This window comes from Pleurodeles waltl, chromosome 6, assembly GCF_031143425.1.
Source record: "Pleurodeles waltl isolate 20211129_DDA chromosome 6, aPleWal1.hap1.20221129, whole genome shotgun sequence".
Lineage (NCBI taxonomy): Eukaryota > Metazoa > Chordata > Amphibia > Caudata > Salamandridae > Pleurodeles > Pleurodeles waltl.
The window spans coordinates 1,201,503,637-1,201,531,360 of record NC_090445.1 but is presented as its reverse complement, the minus strand read 5'-3'; the positions used below and the strand labels follow the sequence as shown (position 1 = coordinate 1,201,531,360).

The window sequence follows — 27,724 nt, the reverse complement described above, 5'->3', positions numbered from 1 at the left end:
ATTATCTCCTCTAAAGAAGACAGTACTGAACAGGAAACTAATATCCTAAAGAATACTGCCCATAATGCCATTCCAGATCTCCTTGCTCCTGAATCCACTTCACCAGAAACCAACTCCATGCACTCCTCCCGTATCGATCGAACAATAAAGAGGAAAGACATCAGAGCCCATATCGGTATTAGTACATGCTTTGCTCATTGGATGATTCACCTATGGCAGGACTGTAAACTTATCCACCAAGGTTGGTGTTGGATTTTCTTGCTGTGGCTGTTCCTCTTCAACTTTTTTCAGCCAAAGGATCGCCTTCTCTTCTTGAGCAGACTGGTGGGAGGGGGTATACTGTTACGACTCGGTCGTCCCATTTCCAGGGGGCGCTGTAAGGGGACTGTCAGAAGCCTGGGAATCACCTTGAACACCTATCTAGAGTCCCTTGCTGACTCCTGTTTGTTTCTCTTTTCTCCATGGTACACTTGTGTAGGACTACTTTTGCTTCTTGGGACTACAAATCCCATAATGCACAGCTTGGTAGTCAGGAAAACCCGGATTCTGTTTCCCATTGTTTTCAATGGGAGAAGTCCAGTTGCTCCTTTTCACTGGATCCTCTCCTCCAGGACTTGCAAGTGTCCGAAACCACACACACCTGAAACCTCTCCTGTGCAGCCCAGTTTGGAACTGCTTATAAGCAGCCATTTCCTCAAGCTCCCCGTCGTGCATCGGACTTCAATTCCTTTGTGTTACAGACCCCTTGTCGGATGGTGTTCCAGTTTTGTTCCTGTTCTGTTCCAGCCTGATCCTGTTTTCTGTTTCTCTGCCCTGCTCCTGATTGTTCCAGCCAGAGTCTGCTCCCTACTTCTTAGCCTTGTACCTGTTTGTGTCTTCCAAAGCCTGCTCCCTGTTTCTCTGCCCTGCTCCTGCCTTGTTTCAGCCTGAACCTTCTCTCTGTTTCCCAGTCCTGTTTACTGCTCATTTCCTACTCCCTGTATTCCAGTCCTGTCCTTGCCTGTTCCAGCCAGAGCCTGTTCTCAGTTGCCCAGTCCTGTCTCTGTCTGTCCCAGACAGAAGTTTGCGCCCTGTTTTCAAGTCCTAGACCCGCCTTTGCTTCAGCCTGAGCCTGTTCCTAGTTCTTGCCTCTGCCTCTTTGTTTGTTCTCTTCTGTTTCTGTTTCTTCTTGGCTCTTTGTGTCTGGTAAGTGTTCTATCAGTCTTCACCAGTGTATACGTGTCCTCCTGTGTACTGGGGTTGGCTCCTGGTTTCCAGGAGGCAATTCCAGCCCCCATCCTTGTCCAGTGTTATACGTTGTATTTCGTGCCTAACAGTGACAGTGTGCTATTGCTGTTTTCTCAGGAATCGCCACTGTGTTTCCAGCTGGACCCACAAGAGCGTGTCCTGTGTATGTAAGTACTATCCTTGTTTGTGCTCTAGGGTCCAGAGACAGAATCACTTCTGCTGCCTCCTTTCTATGGGGCTGGCAGGGTGACTATCTGTAAGAGCAAACTGCACAGAGGCATTGAGATTCCCTGTCACTGTGGGAGGTTCTGCGCCTTACTCTGTGTACAACCCCAGCATGTTTGTCCACTGGTAATCCGTCTCCTGTTTGTTCACACAAGGGTTGCTCTGCTTTTACTTTCCTGTTTCCTGTGCCTGTCCATAGCTGTCCTTTCCGTGTATGCCTTTAGCTGCTCTTCTGCCCCAGCACACTACCTCTCTAGGATATTCGGTGACCTCAAGGGGTGTCCCAACCATAATCCTGATCAGACCCGCCCGAAACCGTGACAGGAGGAGCTTAGAAAGTGAGAAAGGTGACAGACTTGTCCACATGAAATGGTGTTACCACTTCGCCAGTAAAGAGGCCTTAGTGCAAAGCATCAGTTTGTCTGGAAAAACGTAAAAGAATGGAGGCTTGGATGATAAAGCCTGCAGCTTACTCACCCTACGGCAGTGTAATTGCCCCAAAGAACGAGTTACTTACCTTCGGTAACGACTTTTCTGGTGGATACATTAGCTACCTGTGGATTCCTCACCTCATGAATACTCCCATGGCGCCAGCATTCGACGGAAATCTTCTTACTAGTCTCTGCACGTCGACGAGGACGTCACTGTCGCCCACGCGACGCCGTCTGACGTCATACAGGCAATAAGAGGTCCTCGACGACGTGCAGACGTCAGTACCAATCATTTTTTACGTGCATGAGAACAACCAGGCAATGCAATGAAAGAGCAAGGCAACATCCATTATATTGTAAAAATACACCACATTGTATGAATAACTGTAAATCTTTTTATGAACATATATATATATATATAAAACTCTCTCTTTTAAAATATATACACACACCAAGTATATACATAAAGATATATACATATATACATATATATATATATAAATATATTATATATACATCTATTGCACCCTCAAAGACCAAGAGGAGCGCACTCAAGGATTACTTGGCAAGACCATAAAGGCAACGGGGAGGCGGGTGGGACCGTGAGGAATCCACAGGTAGCTAATGTATCCACCAGAAAAGTCGTTACCGAAGGTAAGTAACTCGTTCTTCTGATGGATACAACTACCTGTGGATTCCTCACCTCATGAATAGAGTCCCAAAGCAGTACCACGCCCGGCGGTGGGTGCCTAAATGGTCAAACCAAGAAATCCTGCAGCACTGACCGTGCAAAATGGCCGTCCCTTCTAACCTCAGAATCTAAACAGTAATGTTTTGCAAAAGTGTAAAGGGACGACCAAGTTGCGGCCTTGCAGATGTCGACCACAGGAACACCTCTGGCTAAGGCCGAAGTGGCCGACTTAGCTCTGGTGGAATGAGCTCTAATGCCCTCAGGAGGATCCTTCTTTGCCAAAGAGTAACATATTTTAATGCAAAGAACAACCCACCTGGATAGTGTTCTCTTGTGGACTGCCTTTCCTCTCCTCTTGCCCACGTATCCAATAAACAGCTGATCCTCCAGACTGAAATCCCTTGTTCTATCGATAAAGAAGCTCAACGCTCTCTTTGGGTCCAGACGGTGCAGTCTTTCTTCCTCTTTGGAAGGATGAGGCGGAGGATAGAACGTGGACAAAGTAATTGCCTGAGCCAAATGGAAGGGTGAAACAACCTTCGGGAGGAAAGCAGCCTTGGTCCTCAACACCACTTTATCCCCATAAAAAGTTGTATAAGGGGGTTTTACTGATAAGGCCTGCAACTCACTCACTCTCCTTGCTGATGTTATAGCTATCAGGAAGACTGTTTTTAAAACCAAATACCTCAAGGGGCAAGAATGCATAGGTTCAAAAGGGGACCCCATAAGGAAAGTCAGGACTAAGGACAAATCCCATTGCGGCATAACGAATGGCTTTGGAGGATATTGATTTAGAAGACCTTTCAAGAATCTGATAACAATAGGGGATTTAAATAAAGATGGTTGGTCTGGAAGACATATGAAGGCTGACAAGGCCGATAAATAACCTTTAATGGTAGCCACTGCACAACCTTTCTGCGCCAGAGATAGAGCAAAAGACAAAACGTCCGATAGATGAGCATGTAAAGGATCAATCTGCCTCTCTCCACACCACGCAACAAATTTAGACCACCTATTAGCGTAGATAGATTTAGTGGAGTGTCGCCTGGCCGCTAATATAACATCCACTACCTCAGGCGGGAGAGAGAAGGAACTCAGGTTGCCCCGTTCAATCTCCAGGCATGTAGGTGCAGACTCTGGAGGTTGGGGTGTAGAACCTGCCCCTGCGACTGTGAGAGGAGGTCTGCCCTGAAAGGGAGACGGAGCGGCGGGCACATTGAGAGTTGGAGAAGGTCGGAGTACCACACCCTCCTTGGCCAATCCGGAGCTATTAAGATTACTAGAGCCCGGTCTTGGCGAATCTTCCTCAATACTCGAGGAATCAAGGGTATGGGAGGAAACGCGTAAAGCAACTGGCCGCACCAGGTCATTTGAAACGCGTCCCCCAACGCTTCCTGCATCGGATACTGAAGGCTGCAGAACAACGGACAATGCGCGTTCTCTCGAGTGGCGAACAGATCTACCCGAGGAAACCCCCACTTCTGGAAGATTAAACGGACTTGATCTGGATGGAGACGCCACTCGTGGTCTGCCGAGAAGTGGCGACTGAGACTGTCCGCACGCACGTTCAAAACTCCGGCCAGATGGTTTGCTATCAAGCAAATCCGATGGTCCTTTGCCCAGGACCATAGTCGAAGAGCTTCTCTGCAGAGAAGGTACGACCCCACTCCTCCCTGCTTGTTTATGTACCACATCGTGGTAGTATTGTCCGTTAGGACCTGTACCGACTGACCACGAAGGGAAGGGAGGAAGGCCTTGAGAGCCAGACGTACAGCCCGTAACTCTAACAGATTGATGTGAAAAATCTGTTCCTCTGGAGACCAAAGACCTTTGATCTCCAGATCCCCCAGATGAGCTCCCCACCCTAGAGTGGAAGCATCCGTTATGACTGTGGCCACTGGTGGCGACTGCTGGAACGGCTTTCCTTGTGAAAGATTGTTGCTTGCAATCCACCACTTCAAATCCACAGCAGCATCTCTGGAGATCTTGACAGTACCCTCTAGATCCCCTCTGTGTTGAGACCACTGCCTTCGGAGGCACCACTGAAGAGCCCTCATGTGCCAGCGAGCATGCGTGACCAACAGAATGCAGGAGGCAAAAAGACCGAGCAGACGAAGGACCTTGAGGACTGGAACTACCGCTCCATTTCGAAACATTGGAACCAAATCCTGAATATCTTGAATCCGCTGAGGCGGAGGAAAGGCCCGACCCAATGTTGTATCCAGTACTGCCCCTATGAACAGGAGGCGCTGAGAGGGCTCTAGGTGAGATTTGGGCTCGTTCACCGAAAAGCCCAGGTCGAACAACAACTGGGTTGTTGACTGCAGATGACGCAACACAAGCTCCGGGGACTTGGCTTTGATCAACCAATCGTCCAAGTAAGGGAATACTGCTATCCCCTTCCTTCTGAGCTCTGCCGCAACCACCGACATCACCTTCGTGAAGACTCGAGGTGCTGAAGTAAGACCAAACGGAAGGACCGCAAACTGGTAGTGTTGCGATCCCACCACAAACCGGAGATACTTCCTGTGTGACTTGAGTATCGGGATATGAAAGTAAGCATCCTGCAAGTCGACAGACACCATCCAGTCTTCCATGTTCAACGCCAAAAGCACCTGTGCTAGGGTCAGCATCTTGAACTTTTCCTGCTTGAGGAACCAATTCAAGATCCTCAGGTCCAGAATTGGTCTCAAACGACCATCCTTCTTGGGAATCAGGAAATACCTTGAGTAAACTCCTTGACCCCTTTCCTGCTCCGGGACCAACTCCACCGCGCCCTTTAAAAGGAGGACTTCTACCTCCTGTTCTAGCAACAGGAGGTGTTCTTGTGAACAATACGAAGGGCGGGGCGGGATGAGGGGCGGAAACTCCCGAAAGGGAAGGGTGTAGCCTTTTCCCACAACACTGAGAACCCAAGTGTCCGACGTAACAGTCTCCCATTTGGTGAGAAAATGCTGTAATCTTCCCCCTACAGGAGAGGAGTGAGTGGGAAATGGTGGAAGCCTAAGGCTGCTTCCCCTGCTGCACCCCGCCAGAGGATGAGGAAGAGGCAGAGTGCTGCTGAGAGGCTCCCCTGGTGCGGACCCTACCCCTCCCCCTAAAAGATCTATAGGGATGGGAAGAGGCAGGTTGCTGATATCTTCCCCGAAAGGAAGAGGAGGAAGAGCCACGCCCAAATCCACGAAACCTCCTGAAGAATCTGGAAGAGGCCGTGGAAGAAGGAGCTTGGAGTCCCAACGACTTAGCCGTGGCCCTGCTCTCCTTAAACCGTTCCAAGGCCGAATCAGCCTTAGCCCCAAACAGTTTGTCCCCATCAAACGGGAGATCCAACAATGTGGACTGTACATCTGCCGAAAAGCCCGAGTTACGGAGCCAGGCCTGTCTCCTTTCCACCACAGTTGTGCCCATTGCTCTGGCTACCGAGTCGGTGGTATCCAGTCCCGTCTGGATAATTTGGGTCGCAGCAGCCTGGGCATCAGAGACAAGATCCAAAAGACCCTGGGGAAGCTCTGTAAACGAAGAGGAGATGTCATCCATCAGAGCATGAATATACCTCCCCAGGATACAGGTTGCATTGGTGGCTTTTAACGCCAGACTGCAGGACGAAAAAATCTTCTTCGACTGCGCCTCTAGCTTTTTTGAATCTCTGTCCCCAGGCACCGTCGGAAAAGAACCAGGCGCTGACTTGGACGAACAGGAGGCCTGCACAACCAAGCTCTCCGGCGTAGGGTGCCTAGATAGGAAACCAGGATCAGTTGGAGCCGTCCGATACCTCCTGGCCACGGCTCTGTGAACTGCTGGGGAAGATGCCGGCCTCTTCCACACCTCTAAAACCGGATCCAGCAGAGCGTCATTAAAAGGTAACAGAGGCTCCGCCGCGGCTGAGGCCGGATGCAACACCTCTGTCAAAAGGTTTTGTTTCGCCTCCACCACCGGCAAAGGCAGGTCCAAAAAACTAGCTGCCTTCCGTACCACTGTATGAAAGGAAGCAGCTTCCTCAGTATATTCCCCCGGGGACGAAAGGTCCCACTCAGGGGAAGTGTCCAGCCCACTGGCCGACTCCAGTCCACGCAGCCCATCACCCGAGTCCTCTAGCTCTCCTTCCTCTAGGGCTCGTTGGTACTCCTGCTCTTCTAGTACCCGGAGAGCACGCCTCCTTGAATGCAGTCGTTGCTCAATCCGCGGAGTCGACAATACCTCCGCCGAAGTCGGAGATCGGCGCCGATCTTCCGAAGCCACCGACGCCGCATCCGGCGCCACAGGTAACTTCGGCGCCGACTGAAGAGCAGTTGAAACGGATGGACCCACCGGAGTCACAGGCCGAAATCTCGACGTCGACGGGATGGAAATCCCTGGGGCCAATCCCTCCGAAGCCACCGGAGCGGCCACCGGCGCCGACACTGGCGCCGAGCCCACGTTCCCAAACGGGAGAAAGGGCATAAAGGGTGCCGGCCGAAGAGGCGCAGGATCACCCAAAGAAAAGGCCAAAGGCCCAGCCGGAGCACCCCCTGGAGCCATCTGTTGGAAGATGGCATACATCGCATTCAAGAATGCGGAACTATCGGCTCCAGGGGTGGGAAAAGACGGATACTGGGGTGCCTGACTCGGAGGCGACCCCGACGCCGGCCTCGGCGTCTGCGCCGGAGAAAACACTTGAGGCTCCAATACCTCAATCACCGACGCCTGTCCAGGCGAAGTTGGAGACGCCGGAGAGGGCAACGGCGTCGAAGGATGCGGCGTCACCGTGGGGCTGACCTCCCATGTCCTTCGGCGCCGATCCGGAGACCTGGAACGAGCCTCCCTTGAATGACGCCGAGATTCTCTACGGCGCCGGGAGTCTCGATGACGCCGATGTCTTGGAGAAGACTTCTTGTGATGCTTCTCCTTTGACTTGGCCATAAACAGCTTCGCCTCACGTTCTTTAAGGGCCTTCGGATTCATGTGCTGACATGAATCACAAGTCGAGACATCGTGGTCGGAGCTCAAACACCAAAGGCAATCGGAATGAGGATCCGTCACCGACATCTTGCCTCCACACTCACGACAAGGCTTAAATCCAGACTTTCTCTGCGACATTATTTCCACAGAGAAAGAGTACGCAGCAAGATATACACTGTAACCGCAAGAGTAACAGTTGCTCCCTCGAAGATAACCGTTTCGAATGCACGGAAAAAAGGGAACTGACGTCTGCACGTCGTCGAGGACCTCTTATTGCCTGTATGACGTCAGACGGCGTCGCGTGGGCGACAGTGACGTCCTCGTCGACGTGCAGAGACTAGTAAGAAGATTTCCGTCGAATGCTGGCGCCATGGGAGTATTCATGAGGTGAGGAATCCACAGGTAGTTGTATCCATCAGAAAAATTATGTTTTGATCGTAAGCAGCTGGAGGTAACAATTATGATGAGGCTTGAAAGGAGCACACATCAAGAATGTGAGGACCAAATGAAGGTCCCACTGAGACATAATAAAAGAAGGGGCACACATATGTACAGTACCCTTCAGAAATATATCTACAATAGGGGACTTAAATAAAGAGTGCTGGTCGGGCAGCTTCAAGGAGGCAGACAGAGCAGAAGGATAACTTCAGAGTGCCCTTGCTGGGCAAAGGTAAGAATAAAAAGTAGATCATCAGAAAGGGAGGCACAAAGCAGGTCAATGGACTTTTCTATACAATATGATACAAATATCTTCCATCGGCAGGCGTACACCGTCCTGGTGGAGGGACAGCTGGCTGCCAGAATAACATTGCAGACTTTGGAAGGAAGATCGAAAGCGGTCAATTATCGCAGCTCAACCTCCATGCAAGAAGGCAGAGAGTTGACAGGTTTGGGTGTAGGACCCTCCCCTGCTGCTGCGACAGAAGATCATCCTGAAGTGGCAGCCTGATTGGAGGATCAACACATGTTCAGAAGCTCAGGATACCAGACTCTCCATGCGCAGACCAGAGCCATAAGGATGACTTGGGCCCAGTCGTAACTGATCTTCTTGAGACCTCTGGTCAGGAGTGGTATGGGCACAAAGCCATACAGAAGGCCTAAGCTCCACTCTAGACAAAAAGTAAGAGCTGCCTTGGGAACTCCTGTTCGCAAAACTGCTGACATTGCTACTAAGGCAGACAGAACTAACCAAGGCTTTTCCCACTGCTGAAAGAAGCCTTGCGCCGCCTATGGACGGAGACAGAACTTGTGATCCACTAGTCATTGGTGGCTGAGTTTTTCCTCCCTGGTGTTCAGGGAACCTGTTCTTTGTTGAACCTCCAGGGATATGCCCTGCTGTTCCAGCCATGTCCAGAAACTCAGAGCCTCTTGACAAAGGGTCCACAATCCCACCATGACCTGTTTGTTGCAGCACCATACGGCAGTGGCATTGACCTTGAACACCTGCGCTAGCCTTCCCTTGATGGAAGGTAGAAAGGTTTCAATGCCAGTCAGATCGCACGGAGCTTCACCATGTTTATGTGGAGTTCAGATTCCACTAGAGACCAGAGTGCTCTGATATCCTCCTCTCTCAGATGGCCGCCCCGTCCCAGGAGTGGCAGATCTGCCACTACTGTGACATCTGGTTGGGGAAGGGAGATGGATCTGCCTCTGACCCAATCACAGTTCGTTAGCCACCACTACAGGTCATTTGCAGCTCCTTCCGAGATCTGGACAATGTCAGAGAGATTCCCCTGATGCTGTGCCCAAAGGAACTTCAGGGCCTACTGCAGAGCCAGCATATGCCATCTGGTATTGTGTGACCAGCAGAATGCAGGAGGCCATGAGGCCCAGCAGCCACAGAGTCATTCTCACCGAAACCCAGGACAAAGGCTAAAACATTGTTATCATAGCCTAAATATCCTGGACTCATCGCTCCGGAGGGTAAGCCAAAAATGCACTGCGTCCAGAAGGGATCCAATAAAAAGTAGTCTGTGAGGAAGTCAGGTGTGACTGTGGTATTTTGAAAGAGAACCCCAGCAAATGGAGGCGACTGACATATTCTGGAGGTGCAAGACTACAGCCTGGGTGAGCCTGCCTTCAAAAGCCTGTTGTTAAGCTAGGGGAAGAATGGCACCATTGAGCTGCGACCACCACCATCGCCTTGGTGAACACCCAATTGGTGCTGGTAAGGCCAAAGGGGAGCACAGTAAACTCAATGTGCTTGTGGTCTACCGTAAAATGCGGGTACCGCCGATGGGGAGGCAGACTGGTAATGTGAAAGTAGGCCTCCTGCAAGTCCAATACTAATCTTCAGTCTCCTGGACCCAGGGCAGAAAAGACCTGAGCCAATGTGAGCATCTTGAACTTTTCATTTTTGGGTAAGAGTTTGAGGGTTGTAGATCTAGGATAGGACGCAGACCCTTGTCCTTTTTGGGGATCAGAAAGTAGCAGAAATAGCAACCACTGACTACTTCTGGCACAGGGACCCTCTTAATGGTCCCCTTGGTAAAGACAACCATGGTTTCCTTGCAGAGCAAAGACAAATGATCCTCACTCAGCAGGTCGTAAAATGGAGGTATGGAGGGAAGGGTGGATTTGAAGGGTGGGAGTAGATCCTCTGAATGACCTGTTGGACCTACCTGTCCAATGCTATGGACTGCCAGTGGTGGAGATGATGGCGCCCATGATCTAGGCGCCCATGGTATGGAAGGGCAAGATTATGAGGGTTTGGAGGCAGCAGCTGCTGGGGGGTGGATGGTGTAGCAGACCGCGCCCTTGCTGAGGCTGCAAAGATTGCGTAGGATGGTGGCTGGGATAGAGTTGGCGACGTTGTATGCCCCTTCCGTAGCCATAGAAGGAGTCAAAGGCAGCCTGCGGATGATGCAAGGCAGCTGAGAGGCCCAAGGACTTGGCCGTAGCCCATAAGTACTTAAAATGCTCCACCACCGAGTCTGCTTTATCTCCGAAGTGACAGTTGTCATCAAAGGGCATGTCCACTAGGGAAGCCTGGACATTCCCTGAAAAGCCTGACATTCTCAGTCAAGTGTGGTGTCTACGTGCCACCATTGGTGAAACCGCTCTGAGCAGTGAGTCAGTACATGTCCAAACCACAGAGAATAATTAACTTTGCTGCGCCTCTCCTGTCCATGACTGCCTGGGAAAGAATGGTCCTCCGGGACCTGTGGAAGCACTTCCACACCCATGTCCAACAGTGTGTGGGAATAGCGGCCCAATAAGCACACAATGTTCACAGACTGCAATGCAAGCCTGGCGGAAGTAAACATTCTTGTGCCAAAGTCATCCAGCCTTTTGGAGTCCCTGTCTGGGGGAGCAGCTGGGAATGAGCCAACGGAGGTGAAGCTTGGACCACCGAGCTCTCTGGAGTAGGGTATCGGATGAGGAAGTTTAGGTCCCCTGGTGCATGGAGATGGCAGTGGGCAATCGCCCTTTTCACAGGAGCCCCAGTGCTGGGTTTGGACCAGGTACCCAGAAGGACGTCAGTGAGGACTTTGATGGACGGAAGCAAGGGATCGGAGGAAGCCGCCCCTGGTTGCAGTAGCTCTGTCAAGATGTTGGTCTTGACCTCCACCGAGGGCAACTCAAGGTCCCAAAGAGGGGAAATAGGAGATAAGGGAGGGGGGTTAAAATTGGCTCTCAAAACCTGTAGGGGGTAATCAATTTATTAGTCCAGATGAGGGATGGAGGCCAAGATTAAAAAGTAGTCACAAGAGTGAAACAGAGGTAATGGTAAATCACTCTATAACAAAAGAGAAGTAAGGGTGGGGAATTTCCAAGCCATCCCTATCAAGGGTCAACATTTTTCGCGTCTCTGTTGTCCATATGGATCCAGTGAAACTTCTTCAGGACCTAATGACTATGTGTATCTCCTAATCATAAAATGTGTGGATTGCTATTGCCTGAAATTCTCAGTAAAAAGTATCCAATCACTTACGGTCCAGCCTCTTGGATTCCCTATCTGGTGGGGAGGTAGAGAATGCACCAGGATTTCTATTGGAAGTGGAGAGTTGGACTACTAAGCTCTCCAGGGTAGGGTGTTGTGTTAGGAAACTGAGGTCCCCTGGGGCAGGGCAATGATGGTGGGCAATTGCCATGCTCACAGGAACCTCTGTGAAGGGTTTGGACCAGGTCCCAAGCAGGACGTCTATAAGGGCTTCATTAAATGGGAGAGGTGGTTTGGAGGGGATCACTCCCAGCTGAGGCACCTCTAACAAGACGTTAATCTTGACTGCCATTGAGGGCAGGCTAAGACCCAGGACCTCGGCCCCTCTCCTCACCATCATAGCAAAAGACACTCCCTCCTCCGTAGTCAGGGTAGAAGGAGAGACAATGCCAGAGTATATCACTAGCATCTGCCAATTCCTCACAACAGTCCATGTTAGAGTCATGGAGCTGGTTTTCTCCATGGTCCTGTGGCCCCTTCCAATCATCAGCAAGTCCTAGCCCATAGGGATAGGGCTCAGGCTCTGGTCTGGAGGGTATGGCTATTGTCACACTGGAGATGGTGTCAGACGATGCCCCTACAGCTCTGAGTTGGAGTCAGAGACGAGAATGGGGACGGCGCCGCCGGAGGGCATCAGTGGCGTCAACATTGGGAACAGGGGAGGGAAGGTCAGGTGGTACAAACGGCACAAGTCTCCAAGGGGCTTGACTGGTCCAGGGGTAAAAACGGTAGGGGCCTCTCCTGAACCATCAGGGCTCTCAGTTGTGCCTGTAGGGACTGGCCGTCCAAACATGAAATCTATGGTCTCATAAAATTCACAAAGTTGGGCAAGGGTTGCTCGGACTCCAGGAAACTCACAGAGGTGTGGAGCCGGCCCAGGCTCAGGCTCCGCCACAGAGCCAGGCCTTAATGACAACACTCCATCGTAGGATAACTTTGAGGGATGGATCGAATACGAAGACCTTTTCAACTTCTTGCTTTTCTTCTTTTTATGGGACTTACAACAAGACGACTTCAAGTGCAAAAGTATCCAGTACTCCAAGGCTGATCCCAGGACCTTCCTCCCAACCGAACACTAGACAGTTGCGGCATCACATGTTGAGCAGCAAGCAGCTTGTGGGACAACTCCGTGAAGGCCTTAGGGTGTATGGCATGGCAGGTCTTTGTGTTGTGGTCACGCCAGAGGCACCAAAGACAAAAAAGACGTGAGTCTGTCACCGACATCTGTCAGTGAAAGACCCCACAGGGCTTGAAGCCAGCTTTTCTAGTTGACATACCTGCCACACCAAAGAAAAGATGGAAAAAAAAACTTTGACAAAAGCCGAAAAAGAGTCAGTCAAAAAATGACTGGGGGTAGGTTTCTCTGGATGTGTGCTGACTGGCGCTGAAAAAAAAAAATAACTGACATCAGCGCGCTGGGGTGGCACCAATATAGGCACCACGCATGTCACTTCCAGGGCAGACGACGCCGGCGACACCACAAAGAGCTTAACATCACCTACTGGCGTGCAGGAGTACTTCTCACAAAAGTTCTCCGGATCCAGTCTCAGTCTTGGGCATAATTCTAAGATAAGGAATCTGCGGTTAGAAGTCTCTTTTTAGAAATTTTGTTTGGGGCGCTGCAGTGTTGGAAAGGATGGAGTCAGTAGAGTGGCAGCAAAAGTAGAGATGCCTGTGCCAAATTTGTCCATGTGCCTGTACCAAAGTTTCCGTGACAGCACTGCCAGTGGGAGGGATTCAGATTGTAAAAGAAGTGATGGTGTGATCGGACTAACAGTGGTTTGGGTGGCACAACTGTATAAAGACAATTAGAGCTAGCAATAGCATACAAAGTACATCCTGTTAGGTGCACTGGGACCTTTATCAGTTGTTCAGGCCTACAAGCTACCAGGTCAGCAGTTTGTGCTTAGGATTTGTGGGAGAGGCCACACCATATGTGGAAGTCTTTTTGAACTATTTGTGGGTGAGTGAGGATGATGTCTGCTAGTGAATCATTAAGCGGGCCAACATTTGGGATTATATGTGGTATTCCTGTAGATTAACAGGAATGACAAAGTTATACTGGGGGTAAATGAACAGGACACAAGAACTGATTTATAGGGCCTAATTCAGGGTTTGATTGATGGAGTAGGGTCTGTTGGGGTGACAGAAGACATTACTTATGCCATTCCAATGGTACTCCATCTGCCAATTTTAGAGATGACCGCTGGCCCAGCGGTCATCACTGTACAGTGAAAGGAATCTTCATCACAGTGGCTCCTTTCGATGTACTAAATGTTTGTTGGACAGCTGCCATGGGTTTAAATGCCTGTTCACCAATTATTATTATTATTTTTTTTCAGAAAAAAACTCGCAACATGGGTATTTGTTTTTAGAAAAACAAACGTCTTATGGCCATTTTCTTGCCCCTCACCACTGAGTTTTTCCTGGTGTGGAGGGACAGAAAAAAATACATTCCACTGTTCATCCTAAATAGGGTGGGCAGTGTAATGTCATTTCTTCAATAGCTCCTACTTTGTCGGAGGAAGCCTGCAATTGGAATAGAAAAAGTCTACTGGTCCCTAAATGAAGCAGAAGACCAAACATTTGGCGGGCAGGGCACTCTGTCTACTTTACAATAGAGTACCCTGGAAGGGGAAAGAGCAAGATAGAAACAATGTGACAAAGAAAGCAAGGGTGAAAAAGAACCTGCAGAAGTGAGGTAAAAGAACAAGGGAGTGTAGATGAGGCATCAGGTGAAATCTAGCCAACACAGCCTTGGCATTTGGTATCACTACCTTCAATAGCACCAGCCATGGGCTTCTGTGCAATTTAGGCACTGCCACTTCTAAGTACAAGATGACGTGTGATGCTTCAACATCTATCCCGTATGACATATTGTCTCCACAGCTATAAGAAGCTCACACCATAGCCCATGATGCTAAATTTGGTAGCAAGATATGAGCACAGCTACAGGAAAGCATAATCTGTTACTTCTTGGATTTGCACAGTTTGCAAACAAAATCACTTGGTGTGTTTACTTTTACAGTAGATATTCAAATGGATACAAGTGAGAAAACAACCATCTATGAATAATATCAGTTGCACGTCAGGAGGATATTGCCGAAGTTCCTAAGAGACTTGGAGCATTGGCATTGACTGCCCTTGTCCCTCCTTGGTAGGGTGGCCCTATGTAAGATGGTTTATCTCCTCAAGTTCGTCTACATGATGCAGAACTCATTGTTTGAGATTCAAGACTGTTTTTTTTTTTGTGTGGTGGAGGCTGAGGTGCAGAGTCTTCTCTGGGAGGGGGGCACCACAAGGATTGCGCTTGGGATGTTGCAGTGCCACCAGGAGAATGGAGGCACTGCTTTTCCGGACTTGCAGCTGTATTGTTGGGCGGCCCGCCTGTTGCTGGTCAATGATTGGTAATTTGCAAACTGGGGGAGTCAGACCTAAAAGAAGACCAGCGGGTACTGGAGCCACTGGGATTTGTGCGGTGTCTGTACAGGGCCGGGAAGGTGCTGGCCCTTCTAGAGCCAACTGCCACAGTGGTGTGCACCTGGCGGAAAGCAACGTGCTGGATGGGCTCGGCAGGACGTGTGATGTTGTGGGACTGGGGGGCGCTGGCAAGGCTCCGTAAAGTGTCTGGGTACAGGGGCTGGGACTGGATTGGCATATTCAAAGTGGTGTACCTCTGAGGTGGCAAGAATTGGTTGGCCTTTGCAGAACTGCAGGACCAATGTGGGATGTCCAGTGGGGGCAGTTTCTGTGCTATCTGCAGGTCAGGACAATCTTGCGGCGGTTGATCCCCTACCCATGGAACCTGGAGGACGAGAGCTCATTGGAATATAGAAGCGTTGGCTGCTCTGCATCACGAGCACGTGGTCTCACAGCTTTATTCTGCATTGCTTAGTAATGCACAAGCTCTGCTGCAGTGGTTACGCAATTGCCGGGAGGGTGGTTTGGGGAGTGTAAAGGATGATGAGTGTGGAGCGGCGCGCAGGTACTCAGGAGAGGTGGCCATTCAGGCAGGATTCTGTCTTATTCAGCTGCTGCAGAGGGCTCTAAGATACGCGTACGCGGCTGGCCATTGGGGTAGTGTGACTCTGATAGCTGCCTGTGGGGATGTGGGTAGCAGGGTACATTGGTCCAAATGCTATGGGGGGTGCCCGCAGCTGAGGCCTTTCTTTGATGGAATTTGAGATAAGCTTTCAAGGGTGCTAGAGAAGGCCCTAGTGCTCACCCTGCAGCTGGTCTGCCTAGGCATCTCGGGTGAGGTGACACTGGACAGATACACGCTCCTATTTTGTAACATTGCACTGGCAGTGGCTAGAAGGGTTGTGGTGAGGTGCTGGGCTTTCCCAGTGCTGCCGACAATGCTGGTCTTAGTGGCCCATACTAAGTGATGTAGGCAGATGGAGGACCCGAACTACAGGGTGTGAGGTTGCTCACCTAAGTTTGGCAAGATATAGGATAGATGGGTCCTGGAGGAGGAAGCCTAACTGGGGATGGTTTGGTTGGGGAGGGAAGGCATGTATAGGGGCTGCCTGGGGACTGGATGGGTGTGTTGAAAGCCCCGTGGTCTTTGTAGACTGAATGTTCCTTTTTGTTGCTCAGGCCAGACACTACCACATTGAGTATTGATGATAATTTTGTGTCGCAGCACCCTGGGGGGCGTTTTGGTTGGGGGATGTATTGTTTTACATGTTGTGTTCTATGATAAAGTTTCAATAATTTTTTATTTTTAAATATATGTTTTGGTGGGAAATTACATGGCTTTTGTTCACACATAAGCCACACAAAAAGTGCATAAATGTATTTAGTGAAGCATTATTGAAGCCATATTTTCTGGATTTTTTTGTTCACCATAAAAACAGCTCCTTAACAAATAAATGTATTTACAAACTGAAAAAAAGAAATATATATATATATATATACACACACACACACACACACACACACACACACCACGAATGACTAAAAGCATTTTCAACTATGTGATATTGTTTCTAATGTAGTTAACTCTTCAATCGTTTTCTATATGTTTCATAAAAAGTGTCACAGCAGGAAATATTATGTGCTAAATTATTTTGAAACACGTACCTGAGCTCGGGAAAGATGTAATCCTAGGGTGTACAGAATTTCCTCCAAATCTTTTTCCAACAAATACCCACAGTGGCATTGATCAAAATAAATAAAGGCCATGAGAAGATCTTTGTTAACAGTAATCATTGGCAGTTTTTCATTTTCCTATGGGGAAAAATAATTTTACATTACACTTTCATGAAAGACTTTGCTTGTTTTACATCTGTCCACTTTAAACATTTGAGCCCTCAGGTTTTAACATATTCATTACATGTCCTGACCCTAACAGAGGACAGATTGTGCCATTTATGACATACAATGTGCAGTAAATATAACTGTAGCAATGAACAAATTGTTTACCATTGGTAACTATTTTATTGGTGCATACCTTGTATAACCGCAGATTCCTCATATTGTGCATATTCCACAGACATCAGACTGGATCTGGAAACTTTAAAGCAGTATTCCTGCATGCCAGTAGGTGGTGGTGTTCAGCTGTGTGCCGCTGTCATTCAGCTCTGGAAGTGACGAGTGGAGCTGCATGTAGGCATCACCCATGCGTGCTGATGTCATTTTCTTTCTTTGGCTGCCCGCACCCTCAGATGCATAGCCCACCTGCAGATAGGCATGACTGGTGTGCATGTCGCTACATTGGGGCCTTTTTAGATGAAAAAAGAGTCCAGTTCACAGAACGGGTAGGCAGGAAGGTCAGTGAGGAATCTGCGGTTAGATAGAGTATCCACCAGAAAGATTGTTACCGAAGGTAAGTGGCTTGTTTTTGTGATGGATCCTTCTAAGCATAGCTCCCTCACCTTGTGAGAATCTACCAAAGTAGCTCCCAGAGAGGTGGGTCTGTGAACTGACTCAGACCAAAATGTCCTGCAGGATCAAGCAGGAAAATTGGCTCTCTCAACGGACCTGACTGCTGAGTCAGTAGTGCTTGGTGAATGTGTTTACCAATACTCAAATAGCTGCATAACAATTATGCTGGGGGTGGAACTCCATGTGCCAACAAGGTGGTAGTGGCTTTGGCCCTGCTGGAATGAGCCCGAAAGCCTTTTAGGGATTGATTCTTAGCCAGTGCATTGCTGACCTTTATGTAGAGAACAATCCATTGAGAAATGGTCTGTTAGCACACTGCATTGCCTTTCTTTGCTGAGGACAATTCTACAAAGAGCTTATCATCCACTCAAAGTTCTTTGGTGTGATCAATATAAAAGCTTAGTGTGCCATCTCAGGTCCAAACGACGGAGTCTCTCTTCCTCCTAAGAGGGGTGAGGTGGAGCAAAGGATGTAGGAAGTGGTAAAGCTAGACCAAAATTAAACAGATTTTGGCAAAATGGAAGCTAGGTCCTCAACACCAACTCACCAGGTAAGAACTTTGTATAAGGTGGGTTGACAGAGCTTATAGCTCGCTCAATACAATGTAATGACGATGGAAAGACTCTTCAAAATTGTCTCAATGAAACTCCGTGCAGCAGCTTAAAAGGGGTACACATCAAAAAGGTGTGAATTAAGTTCTAGTTCCACTGCACCATCACTCAGAGTTCTGGCAGAAATAAATGTTCCAAACCTTTCAAAAATAACTTCACAACAGGTGATTTAAATAAAGAAGGCTGATCCGGCAATCACAAAAGAGCTCATAAGTAGCCTTTAACAATTTCCAAAGCATGTCCTTGCTGGATCAGACACAGAACAAACAACAGAACTTCAGATAACCTTGCTTATAATGGAGCAATTTGTCAGGTTCCACACCTATCCACAAATTTGTCCTAATTACTGGTATGCACTGATTTTGTGGACGGATGCCTTGTTGCTAAGATGACATCAATGACATGCAAGCGAAGGCTGAGGGAGGTCAAGTGCAATCATTCAACCTCCAAGCATGGAGAGGGGAAGTGTGCAGATCTGGGTGCAGTAGCCTACACTACTGCTTCAACAGAAGATCTTTCTGCAGATTGATTGGATGAGAGATGCTAATGCCCAGGAGTTGTGTGAACACACTCTCCTTGCCTATTCTAGTGCCTCTAGGACGGTTTGAAAGCAAACAAACAAAAATGATGGACAGAATGTGGACCAAACAAACATTCACCCCCAGTCACAGATCTGGGTTAAATTCATCAATACCTTTGCTCACCATGACACCCCAGAAGGATGGCTTAGGCCTGGTTGTTTCTGATTTTTTGTTAGGACTCAGGGCAGGGGAGGCCGTGGCAGGAGGGAAGAAAAGAGCCCAGAGCTCCTCTCTAGATGGAAAGCATCTCTGACCGAGAAGTTCTTTGAAAACTCCATCATGCAAAAATGCTGACATTGAGCTTTCTTGGCTGTAGCAAAAAGATTGAGCCAGGTTTCTCCCCATTGCTGGAAGATGCCCTGTGTCACCTCCAGGTGCAACTGCCACACATGAACGGCTAAGTGTTGTCGCTGAGTCCATCCACCTTGACCTTTCAAGTTCCTGCCAGGTGGTTTATCACTAGAGACATTCTTGGTGGTCCAGACACTTCCAGAAGCGCAGAGCACCTTGACACACGGCCCAAGACCAATGTTCCCTCTAATTTGTTTTCCTAGGAGTGTAAATAAAGGCTCTTTGAGCACTACCGCCAAGGCCACATGCGTTGAAGACATGACAGATCACTATGCAAGTGAGCCTCCATCTCCATCATGTTGCTTGCACCGCCCGCCCTCCTTCTGTTGTCCATTGTAGAATGGATTACTTCAAAATGCATGCCTTTATCACGCATGGTAAGTATAGTAACACACCTACATTTCTATACCTATAACTCTGTATACACAGCTATCTTCACACAAACACATATTTAATTATTTTTTTTCTTGTTTTGAGGGAGACACTCTACCCCTCCATTCTTTTAATTATACTTTTTTTTATCTTTATTGGGAGCAACCCCCCCTTTTTAAATTAACTTACCATCTCATTTGGTTACCCACCTCATATATATATACTTACCTTAACTACACTTACCTCACATGGTAAAATCATGTGTGGCAAATGCTGTTTCCCCCCATTATGTGGATGAACCTCCCCCTGCAACTATTATGATTCCCTCTGCGCACTCCAACCTCCTGTCCGCCACAAAACATTAAACAAAGCCAAATAGCACTCACATACCTAAGAACTATTTGGCCTTGTCAATGCTTTTGTTAGACATATTGCACAGCAGCGAAAGCTGCTATGCAACTTAAAGAGAAAAAAAGCACTATGACGCGGTCAATGCTGGCTGCATCTTAGCGCTTATTTTCTTTACTTTAATAAAGTTAGAGGGTATCAACCCTGGTACCTACACAAAAAACAGGGGGGCAGATCTCTACCCACAAATTACAGAATGATAGCACTATTGCACATAGAAGGAAAGTGCTATGCAAGGCTACTGTATGAAGAACCTGGAACTAAGGCTTACGAGAAAGCCTGGTCCAATGTTTCCAGCATGGCTTCCAAAGATACAGCCCATATTGAGGATCATTTTCTGACTTTAACCTGCCAAATCAGTGAAGCAATGAGCATTAAGGCTTGTCCATTGGCGGCTTTTTTGTGGCAACAGCATAATCACAGAGGGCTGCAGTTCAGGCAATGTCCGATTTTAATTTCGATGTATGCGGATGATATCGCGCTGTATGTGGGGGACCCGGTGGGAACCTGGATGTTTTGCTCACTGAGGTTGTCCGTTTCGGTGCCTTCTCTGGCATAATGATGAACTGGTCTAAATCGGTTGTGCTTCCCCTCACTTGTGGTACTGCGCGCTTCTCGTCGCTTTATCCTATTGAATGGGCAGATGGCCCGGTTTTCTATCTGGGAGTTTGGCTGAGTTGCGATGCAGAGACTCTTTGGCTTGCCAATTATGGCAAGTTAGTAGCTTGGCTGGAAGACAGGCTCGAGGTGTGGCGTTCACTGCCGCTTTCGCTTATTGGGCGCATCAGCATTGCCAAGATGGTCGTGCTGCCAAAATTTCTGTATGTTTTTGTTAACCTCCAGTTGGTGCTAACCGTGAGTTTCTTTCGGAGGCTTAGATCAGCTTTGGTGCAGCTGGTGTGGGCGGGCGGGCAGCGCAGGATTTCCTAGGAGAAGCTGACGCTGCCATTCGAGATGGGGGACCTTGCCGCTCCTGACCTGAAGCGTTATTATTATTGTGCGCAGGCTCATTTTGCGTATTTTTGGATTCGCCCTATAAGGTATCTACCTCATCTTGCGCCTGAGAGCAACGCTGTGTGGCTGAGGAGGGTTCTTGGATGCATGTCCCGGACTCGCTTCAGGGGAGTGGATACTGTTGCGTGCACTTCTGGGGCTTGGGCTGCTTTGGTGCGCCGGTCGGGGACGGGTGCACCCTTTGCCCCTGCAATGCCGGTGCTGGACGTTGCAGATGAGAGGATGTCTCGCGATGCACGATTGCAAGAGGTTCTTGCTGCTTTTGAGTTGTCATTGCTGGGGGACTGGTTTGTGAACGAGCGATTGCTTTCGCCGGAGGAGGCGCTGAGGGTTGGAGCTGATAATGCGCTACACAGGCTATATTTGCTGTGCATATATGCGATGCTCCGTGCACGATTTACTGGTCTCCCGTCAATGCCTAAGACCTGTCAGGCGCTTGAGTTGCTGTGGCGTGCGCAGTCACCACGTAGGCTTATCACCAGATTTTATGGGTGCTTGCAGGAGCAGCCAAAGGCGGTGGTGGAGGCTGCTAAGGCTAAATGGGAGATGGATGTTGGGGAGGCAATTACTGAGGCTATGTGGAGAAGCTGTTGCGCACACATGAAAACACTGTCGCCTAATTACAGACTGCGGCTCATACACTTTAAATTCTTACATCGCTTATATTATACCCCTCGTGGTTTGTGTGATATGGGGCTGCGTGATGATGTACGCTGCGAACAATGCCATGCGCTGGATGCTGATTTTTTGCATCTGGCGTGGAATTGTGGAGAGGTGCGTGCCTTTTGGGGAGAGGTGATGCATGCAATAGCTGGAATGACTGGCTTGGAACTGCCTTTCTCCCCTGGCGTTGCTTGGGCTGCTGGATGGGGTGCCGTCAGAGTGGAGGCATCTGGTAGGTATGCTGCTTTTGCTGTCAAAGAGAAGAGTGGCGATGTGCTGGGGGCGCGGCAGGGCTCGGTGGAGGTCTGATTGGCAGCGTGATGCTGCGTTCTGCCAGGAGCAGCTGTCAATCTTTTGGGAGCTGGCCCCTGCGTGTTCTCGCCCTAGAGACATCTGGGCACCCTTCCGCTCCTTTTTGGAGTCTCTTGGCTGAATTGAGAGGGCCTCGGCTACATATGAATGGTCATGCACATGGTTGACTGGAGTGGACATTGTTCCCCGCAAGCGTAGTACGTGCTGTTTGGTGGACGATCCTGCTACGTGAGTCTGCTCTGCCGCCTCCACTCTTATGTTTTTGTGGCTGCTGTTGAGTTTTGTACCCTGGAGAGCTCTAGCATTCAGATTATCCCCTAGCGGTGTGCTTCATGCTGTTGCTCTTGTTAGGCATATGGGATGCTGATTGAATTTGCTGATCTGGACATGCTGGGAACCTTGTTTCATTGTACTATACTTTTGATTGTCCCTAGCGATAATATGTGCACACTGATGGACTCCTTATGTTGTATTCACCAGCTCCTGGGACTATTGTTGCTGTTTTTATTGTAAATTTGTATAAATAAATAAATAAATAAATAAATAAACAAATAAACAAAAAAAACAAAAAAAAGGCTTGTCCATTAAATGTGGCATTAATGACTTCACAAACGCTTTTAACAACATCCCCAGGGGCAGGTTATGGGGAAAGCTAAAGAAGTGGCAAATACCACCGCACCTCTTAATGGTTAAAGAATCATTATTAAGTAACACTTGGGTAAGAGCTAAATTATCAGCTTATTGGGCATCTCAGAGAAAATCTTCAATGAGGGACTGAAACAAGGCTGCATTCCCACCCCCTGCTCTTCATCCTCTATATGGCAGATCTGGAAAGCCACATTATAGTCCCAAGGACCTGCCCGCCTCGCCTGATGAAGCAAAAAATAAAAATCCTGCAATGTACAGATGGCATGGTGATACTTTATAACACCCAAATTAGCCTCCAGAGATCGCTGGATGCACTTGAAAAATACGGCACAATAAATGAGATTACCATCAGTCTAAAAAAAGACTAAAAAAGTTAATTTTGGCAGACACATGATAGAAAAGGGTACCTGATCCATCGGAGGGTCAAGATTAGAACGAACAAGCTTCAAGTACCCAAGTGTTACTCAGGAAGAAAGAGGGGGCAAGAATGTCCAGCTGGACTTGATGAAAATGAGGGCTAAACATCTGTCACGCAGGATGGGCCAGCTCAAGAGAAGCATTGCATGCCAAAATGCGAACGCCTCCCTAACAGTTGTGGCAGCAAAGGTGATGCCTGCACAATTTATAGTGTAATGGTGCTTAAGGACAATCTCCTCAAGTGGCCAGGCAAACAGCAATATATCTACTATTGGCACTTATTTGCACTTCCAAATTGCACCAGTCAAACACAAATAACACTAGAATTCAAATTGCCAAAGCTGGATCCGATCCTGTGGGCCAAATTTGTTTCTTACTGTCAAACATTGCAAATGGCCCCAACTGGCTCAATGAAATATCTGCTCTGGTAGGAATTCCATGATCCCGGCGCACCATGGAGCCACCTTCTTGCAACCTCAGTCAAGGCGCAAAGAACAGCAGCAAGACTATTAAAAAAACAAGCAAAACTAATCTCACGGGACCAGGATCTTGAGGACCTTAAAACCAAACATCACGGCAGCTGGACCGTGAACCTGCACTCTGCTGGTTCTCTACCAGATTATGTGAGCTTACCTCTTCCAGACCACACCAAGTATACTCTTATGAGAATGTGCCTCAGTTTAATTTTCTCTAAGGGCCTATTGGTATGGTCATGAAGAGGGTGAAGTTGATTTACAATGCAGATGGTGTAGCACAGCAGAGGAGTCAATAGCACAAGTGTTCTGCGTCTGTGAAGCCCTTATACTCCTCAGGTGCTAAATTGCTCCGGCCCATATTTCACATCTAAAATTTGAGGGCAAGTAGAATCATGCCAACGTGTTTTGTAAAGTTTATGAAAGCAGCAACAGGCAATCCAAAATACCCACGATGGCCTCACATGTAAGCATGGAGAACCTGTGATCTCCAGTGTGCCGGTGCTCACCTGCAAAAACCGATGAAGCACTGCCAGCCTCGAGCACTTTAGAACTCCACACTGGTACTTCCATGACTAAGAGCAATGGTTTGCACTGATGAATCACTTTCTGGCCCTAACACACATGATATGTGCTGGTGAAACCCTCAAACCCCAGAGGTGATACTGGCTCCAGCCTATATTTTGCAAATTAAATGTAAGGAAGCCATTTCTAACCTGCTGCATGAAGTACTTTGATCTCCTGGGGTGGCACCCCAGTGTCCCGTTTTTCTACCTGCAAGGATCAATATAGCACTGCCACAGCATCTTTGAACTCTACACTGCTACCTCAATGACTAAGAGGCTGTCCACGATGAAAGCACAAAGCACTTTACCAGCACAGACTCTACTCTAAGTACTTCCCATTGCTAGGCACCCAACCATATTGAAATTATACAGAGTGTTGTAGCCCATCTCAGCCAATTTTAGCCTCGAGCACCCAAGAACTGTACGTTGTTACGTGGCTCCCATGAATGGCACCCTTGGAAACAAGGAGCTTAATGGGCTCAGAGACCTGACAACCACTTTGTAAAATATTTTTCTTTTTTATGTACTGTTATTATGCCACGATGTTATGATTTTAATTAATTTAACATCAATAAACTGAACCTTTTGTTTCTAGGTCTCTGATCCCCTAATGCTGAGCCTTTTTTTGGCTGTTTGGGGTAGTCTGCACTTAGGCCTCCATAACATTTTGTCCTCATAAGCTATTCATGCCAAATTTGTGACCTTTTTTCCCCAACATGATGGGGATTCTAAAGGTACCCAGGGTGTGTGGATCCCCCTGGAGGAGACTGAAAAGTTAGCCAAAATCTAGCAAAAGTTTGCTTTTGGGTGGGGTGGGGGAGTGGAAGAAAGTGTCCTATTGTTCCTGCAAATGGCATCAATGAAAGGTTTTTCTCTGAGGAAAATACCTTCCCTTTTTGTGAAATGCCCTGCTTGTGGCAAAAAGAAGGCCCAGACTGACCCAATGGTGGTACATGGATCTCCTCCAGTTGTCAGAAAAACCTCACAAGAGGCTGCCATGCAGACCGAATCCTCTCCACAGATTAGAGAGGAAAGTTCTGTATCCCAACCTTCCCTCGCTGAGCTTGACGGCATGGCTCCTGAATTCCTGCAGTATGGCCATCTAGGCCTCTCACAGGAATGCATGGATATTTTAAAGGAGTCAAAAAGACCCTCGACACAGCGCTCTTATGCATTCAAATAGAAGAGATTCTACATGTGGTGTGTCCAGAATGATCTCAATTCTATCCTGGCTCAAGAGGTGGTTATTCTACCCTACCTCCTTCACCTTGCGAAGTCAGGACTGCAGTTATCCTCCATTAAGGTACATTTGTCTGACATTACGGCTTATCGTAAATCGCCCTCAGAAAAGTCATTCTTAACTATACCAGTGGTTAAGAATTTTTTTAGAGGGCTTGAAAAATGTTTTTCCACCAGTTCGTACACCGTACCGTCCATGGGAATTGAATGTGGTCTTGTCTAGACTTATGGCTGCTCCCTTTGAGCCCATACACAAAGCTTCTTTGCAACACCTTAAGTGGAAGACAGCTTTTCTTGTTGCCATTACTTCAGCTAGAAGGGTCAGTGAAATTCAGGCTCTTTGTTCTAAAGAACCCTATACAGTTTTTCATGATAACAGGGTAGTTTTACGGACCCCATCCTGGGTTCTTACCTAAAGTGGTTTCTGACTTCCATACTAATAAGACCATATCTCTTCCAACAACGATTCCCAAACCTTCTACACTGGCAAAGAGAACATCACACTCCCTGGACTTGAAGAGAGTGTTAAAATTTTATCTTAATAAGACTAAGGACATCAGACCATCTGATCATTATTCGTAAACTACAGCCACATGAGAACAGGCAGAGCGGCCTCAAAACAGAAGATTTCTAGGTGGATAGTCTCATGTATTCTGATTGCATATCAACTCGCTAACAAACAGTTGGCTGCCAAACCTAAAGCTCATTCTACAAGAGGCAAGGCGGCAACGACAGCCCTTCTCAAGAATGTACCCATCTCCAAAACTTGCAAGGCTGCAACATGGAGATCTGTGCATACTTTTACAAGGCATTCCTGTCTGGATTCAGATGCTAAGACAGACACTTAAGTGGGTCAGGCGTCATTAAGAAATTTATTTAACTAAGATAAATAGACTGCTTGGGCTTCTACCGCTCCGCCCACAGGGGTATGGGATGGGCTTGCTAATCTATTCAGTGTTTATGCTATTGATGAGGATCTCCTGGAAGAGAAGGATACGTGACTTACCTGTAAATCCTAGTTCTCTTCCAGGGGTATCCTCATCAAAGTCAACCCACCCTCCTCCCCGGACATAATTTTAGAGATATAGCAGTACTCATTTGTCTAATCTATTTCTTCTTATTACCGTAAAAAAAAATACTGACCCAACTGTGAAACAACTGTCACCTCACTCTCACCTCTGAGGCATGGGGGGCTACTGGAGGTTCTCAGGGCCTTAAAGGCACGGTGGCAGTTTTTCTGGTTCTGTTATGTTAACATGCATGCAGCCTACTGGCTAATAATGCTCCTTTATTTTCAATGTAGTTTTTTCTTTCACAGTGAATTGTTTATACTTTCTATGCTCTCTTCTTTGACTGCAGAAAAGTATTGCATTTAATTGAAGAGTTTAATTAATAATTTTTTTTTAAAAAATCACAAAAAATAAAGCATTTTTAGCCTGTTTCTCAACAAAGACTGCATTATTGCCTACACATATATATAATATATTTGTATTAAAATTCTCAACTAGAATATTACTTTTCATATACATTTAATACATATATATGTGTGTTTATATATGCTCCGGGGTCCCCGCACGTGGGCGGGAATATTCAGTGTTTATGACTATTGATGAGGATCCCCTGGAAGAGAACTAGGGGAATCCAGGATGGGGTGACTTGCATAGATCCCATGAGGTTTTTTCACCATCAATGCCCTGCAAATTTCAAACTTTGCCTGAAATCACATATTACATTTCTGGAATGAAAACTTGAGGGATGATACTGGGAGTTAGACAAACTCTCCTGGCCCATTTGTAAAATTATCCAACTGAATCAAATAGCCTCTTGCTTGCCACTGGGGTGAGATGTTTTATTCTAAAGGGGAGCAGAAAGATTGTATACCCATTTTTGAGGGGGTAGGGTCATGGCCGTGCCCATGCTGGGCAACCCTCACTCCTACAAATAGAAAAACAAAAATGTATCATTGGTGACTTAACAGAATGACTGTTACCTTTTTTGTTTGGGGACGGTGGGTTTGGGGGTATGCCCATGCTGGGCAACCCCCACACCTAAAAATAAAAAAATAAAAAGTAATCTCTGGTGTCTAGTGGGCTTTCTTCCCCTCACCCCTGGGGGAACATATGGGGGTAATTGCCCCCATCTGCCCTTAGGGGGGCATTTTTATTTGCACAAGTGGGACCATGCCGTGTGGTGGTAATGTTGTGGATTCCTGCGGATTTCGGAAGTTTTCATCTCATAAATATGAGAACAAATGTGTGTTTTTAGTCAACATTTGAAGTTTGCAGGGCTTTGTGGGTAAGAAACTGGTGTGGGGTGCATACAAAGCATACCATCCTGGACTCCCCTAGATGTCTAGTTTTCAGAACTGTCTGGGTCTGGTAGGTTTTTCCAGGTGGCAGCCTACCCAAGCCCAAAAAGTGCAGCTGTTCACCGTTGCAAGCGGGGTGATACTGGGATTAGCCAAACCCACCTGGGCCATTTGTAAAACCAACACCCAAAATAATCAACTATCCTCTTGCTTGGCACTGGGTTGAGATGTTTTAGTCTGCAGGGGAGCAGAAAGACTGTAAACCCATTTGTGAGGGGGCAGGGGTGAGGCAAGGGACGGAAGGAATGTTTCCTTTTTTTGGGGGGAGGGCGGCTGGGGGTATGGCCAAGCCCATGCTGGGCAACCCTACCCCTACAAATAAAAAATAAAAAGTAATCCCTGGTGTCTAGTGGGCTT

At 47.8% G+C, this 27,724-nt stretch overlaps 1 protein-coding gene across 4 annotated transcripts in view; it reads right to left on the bottom strand.

The window, feature by feature from the left end:
* The window catches only part of CCAR1 (cell division cycle and apoptosis regulator 1), a 1,667,827-nt gene that overhangs the window by 356,512 nt on the left and 1,283,591 nt on the right, over positions 1 to 27,724 (bottom strand). For all 4 annotated transcript variants that reach the window (XM_069240502.1, XM_069240501.1, XM_069240500.1 and 1 more), the window contains one exon: positions 16,541 to 16,687. In XM_069240502.1, the coding sequence (XP_069096603.1) occupies positions 16,541 to 16,687 (147 nt within the window). The remainder of the gene's footprint in view (positions 1 to 16,540; positions 16,688 to 27,724) is intronic.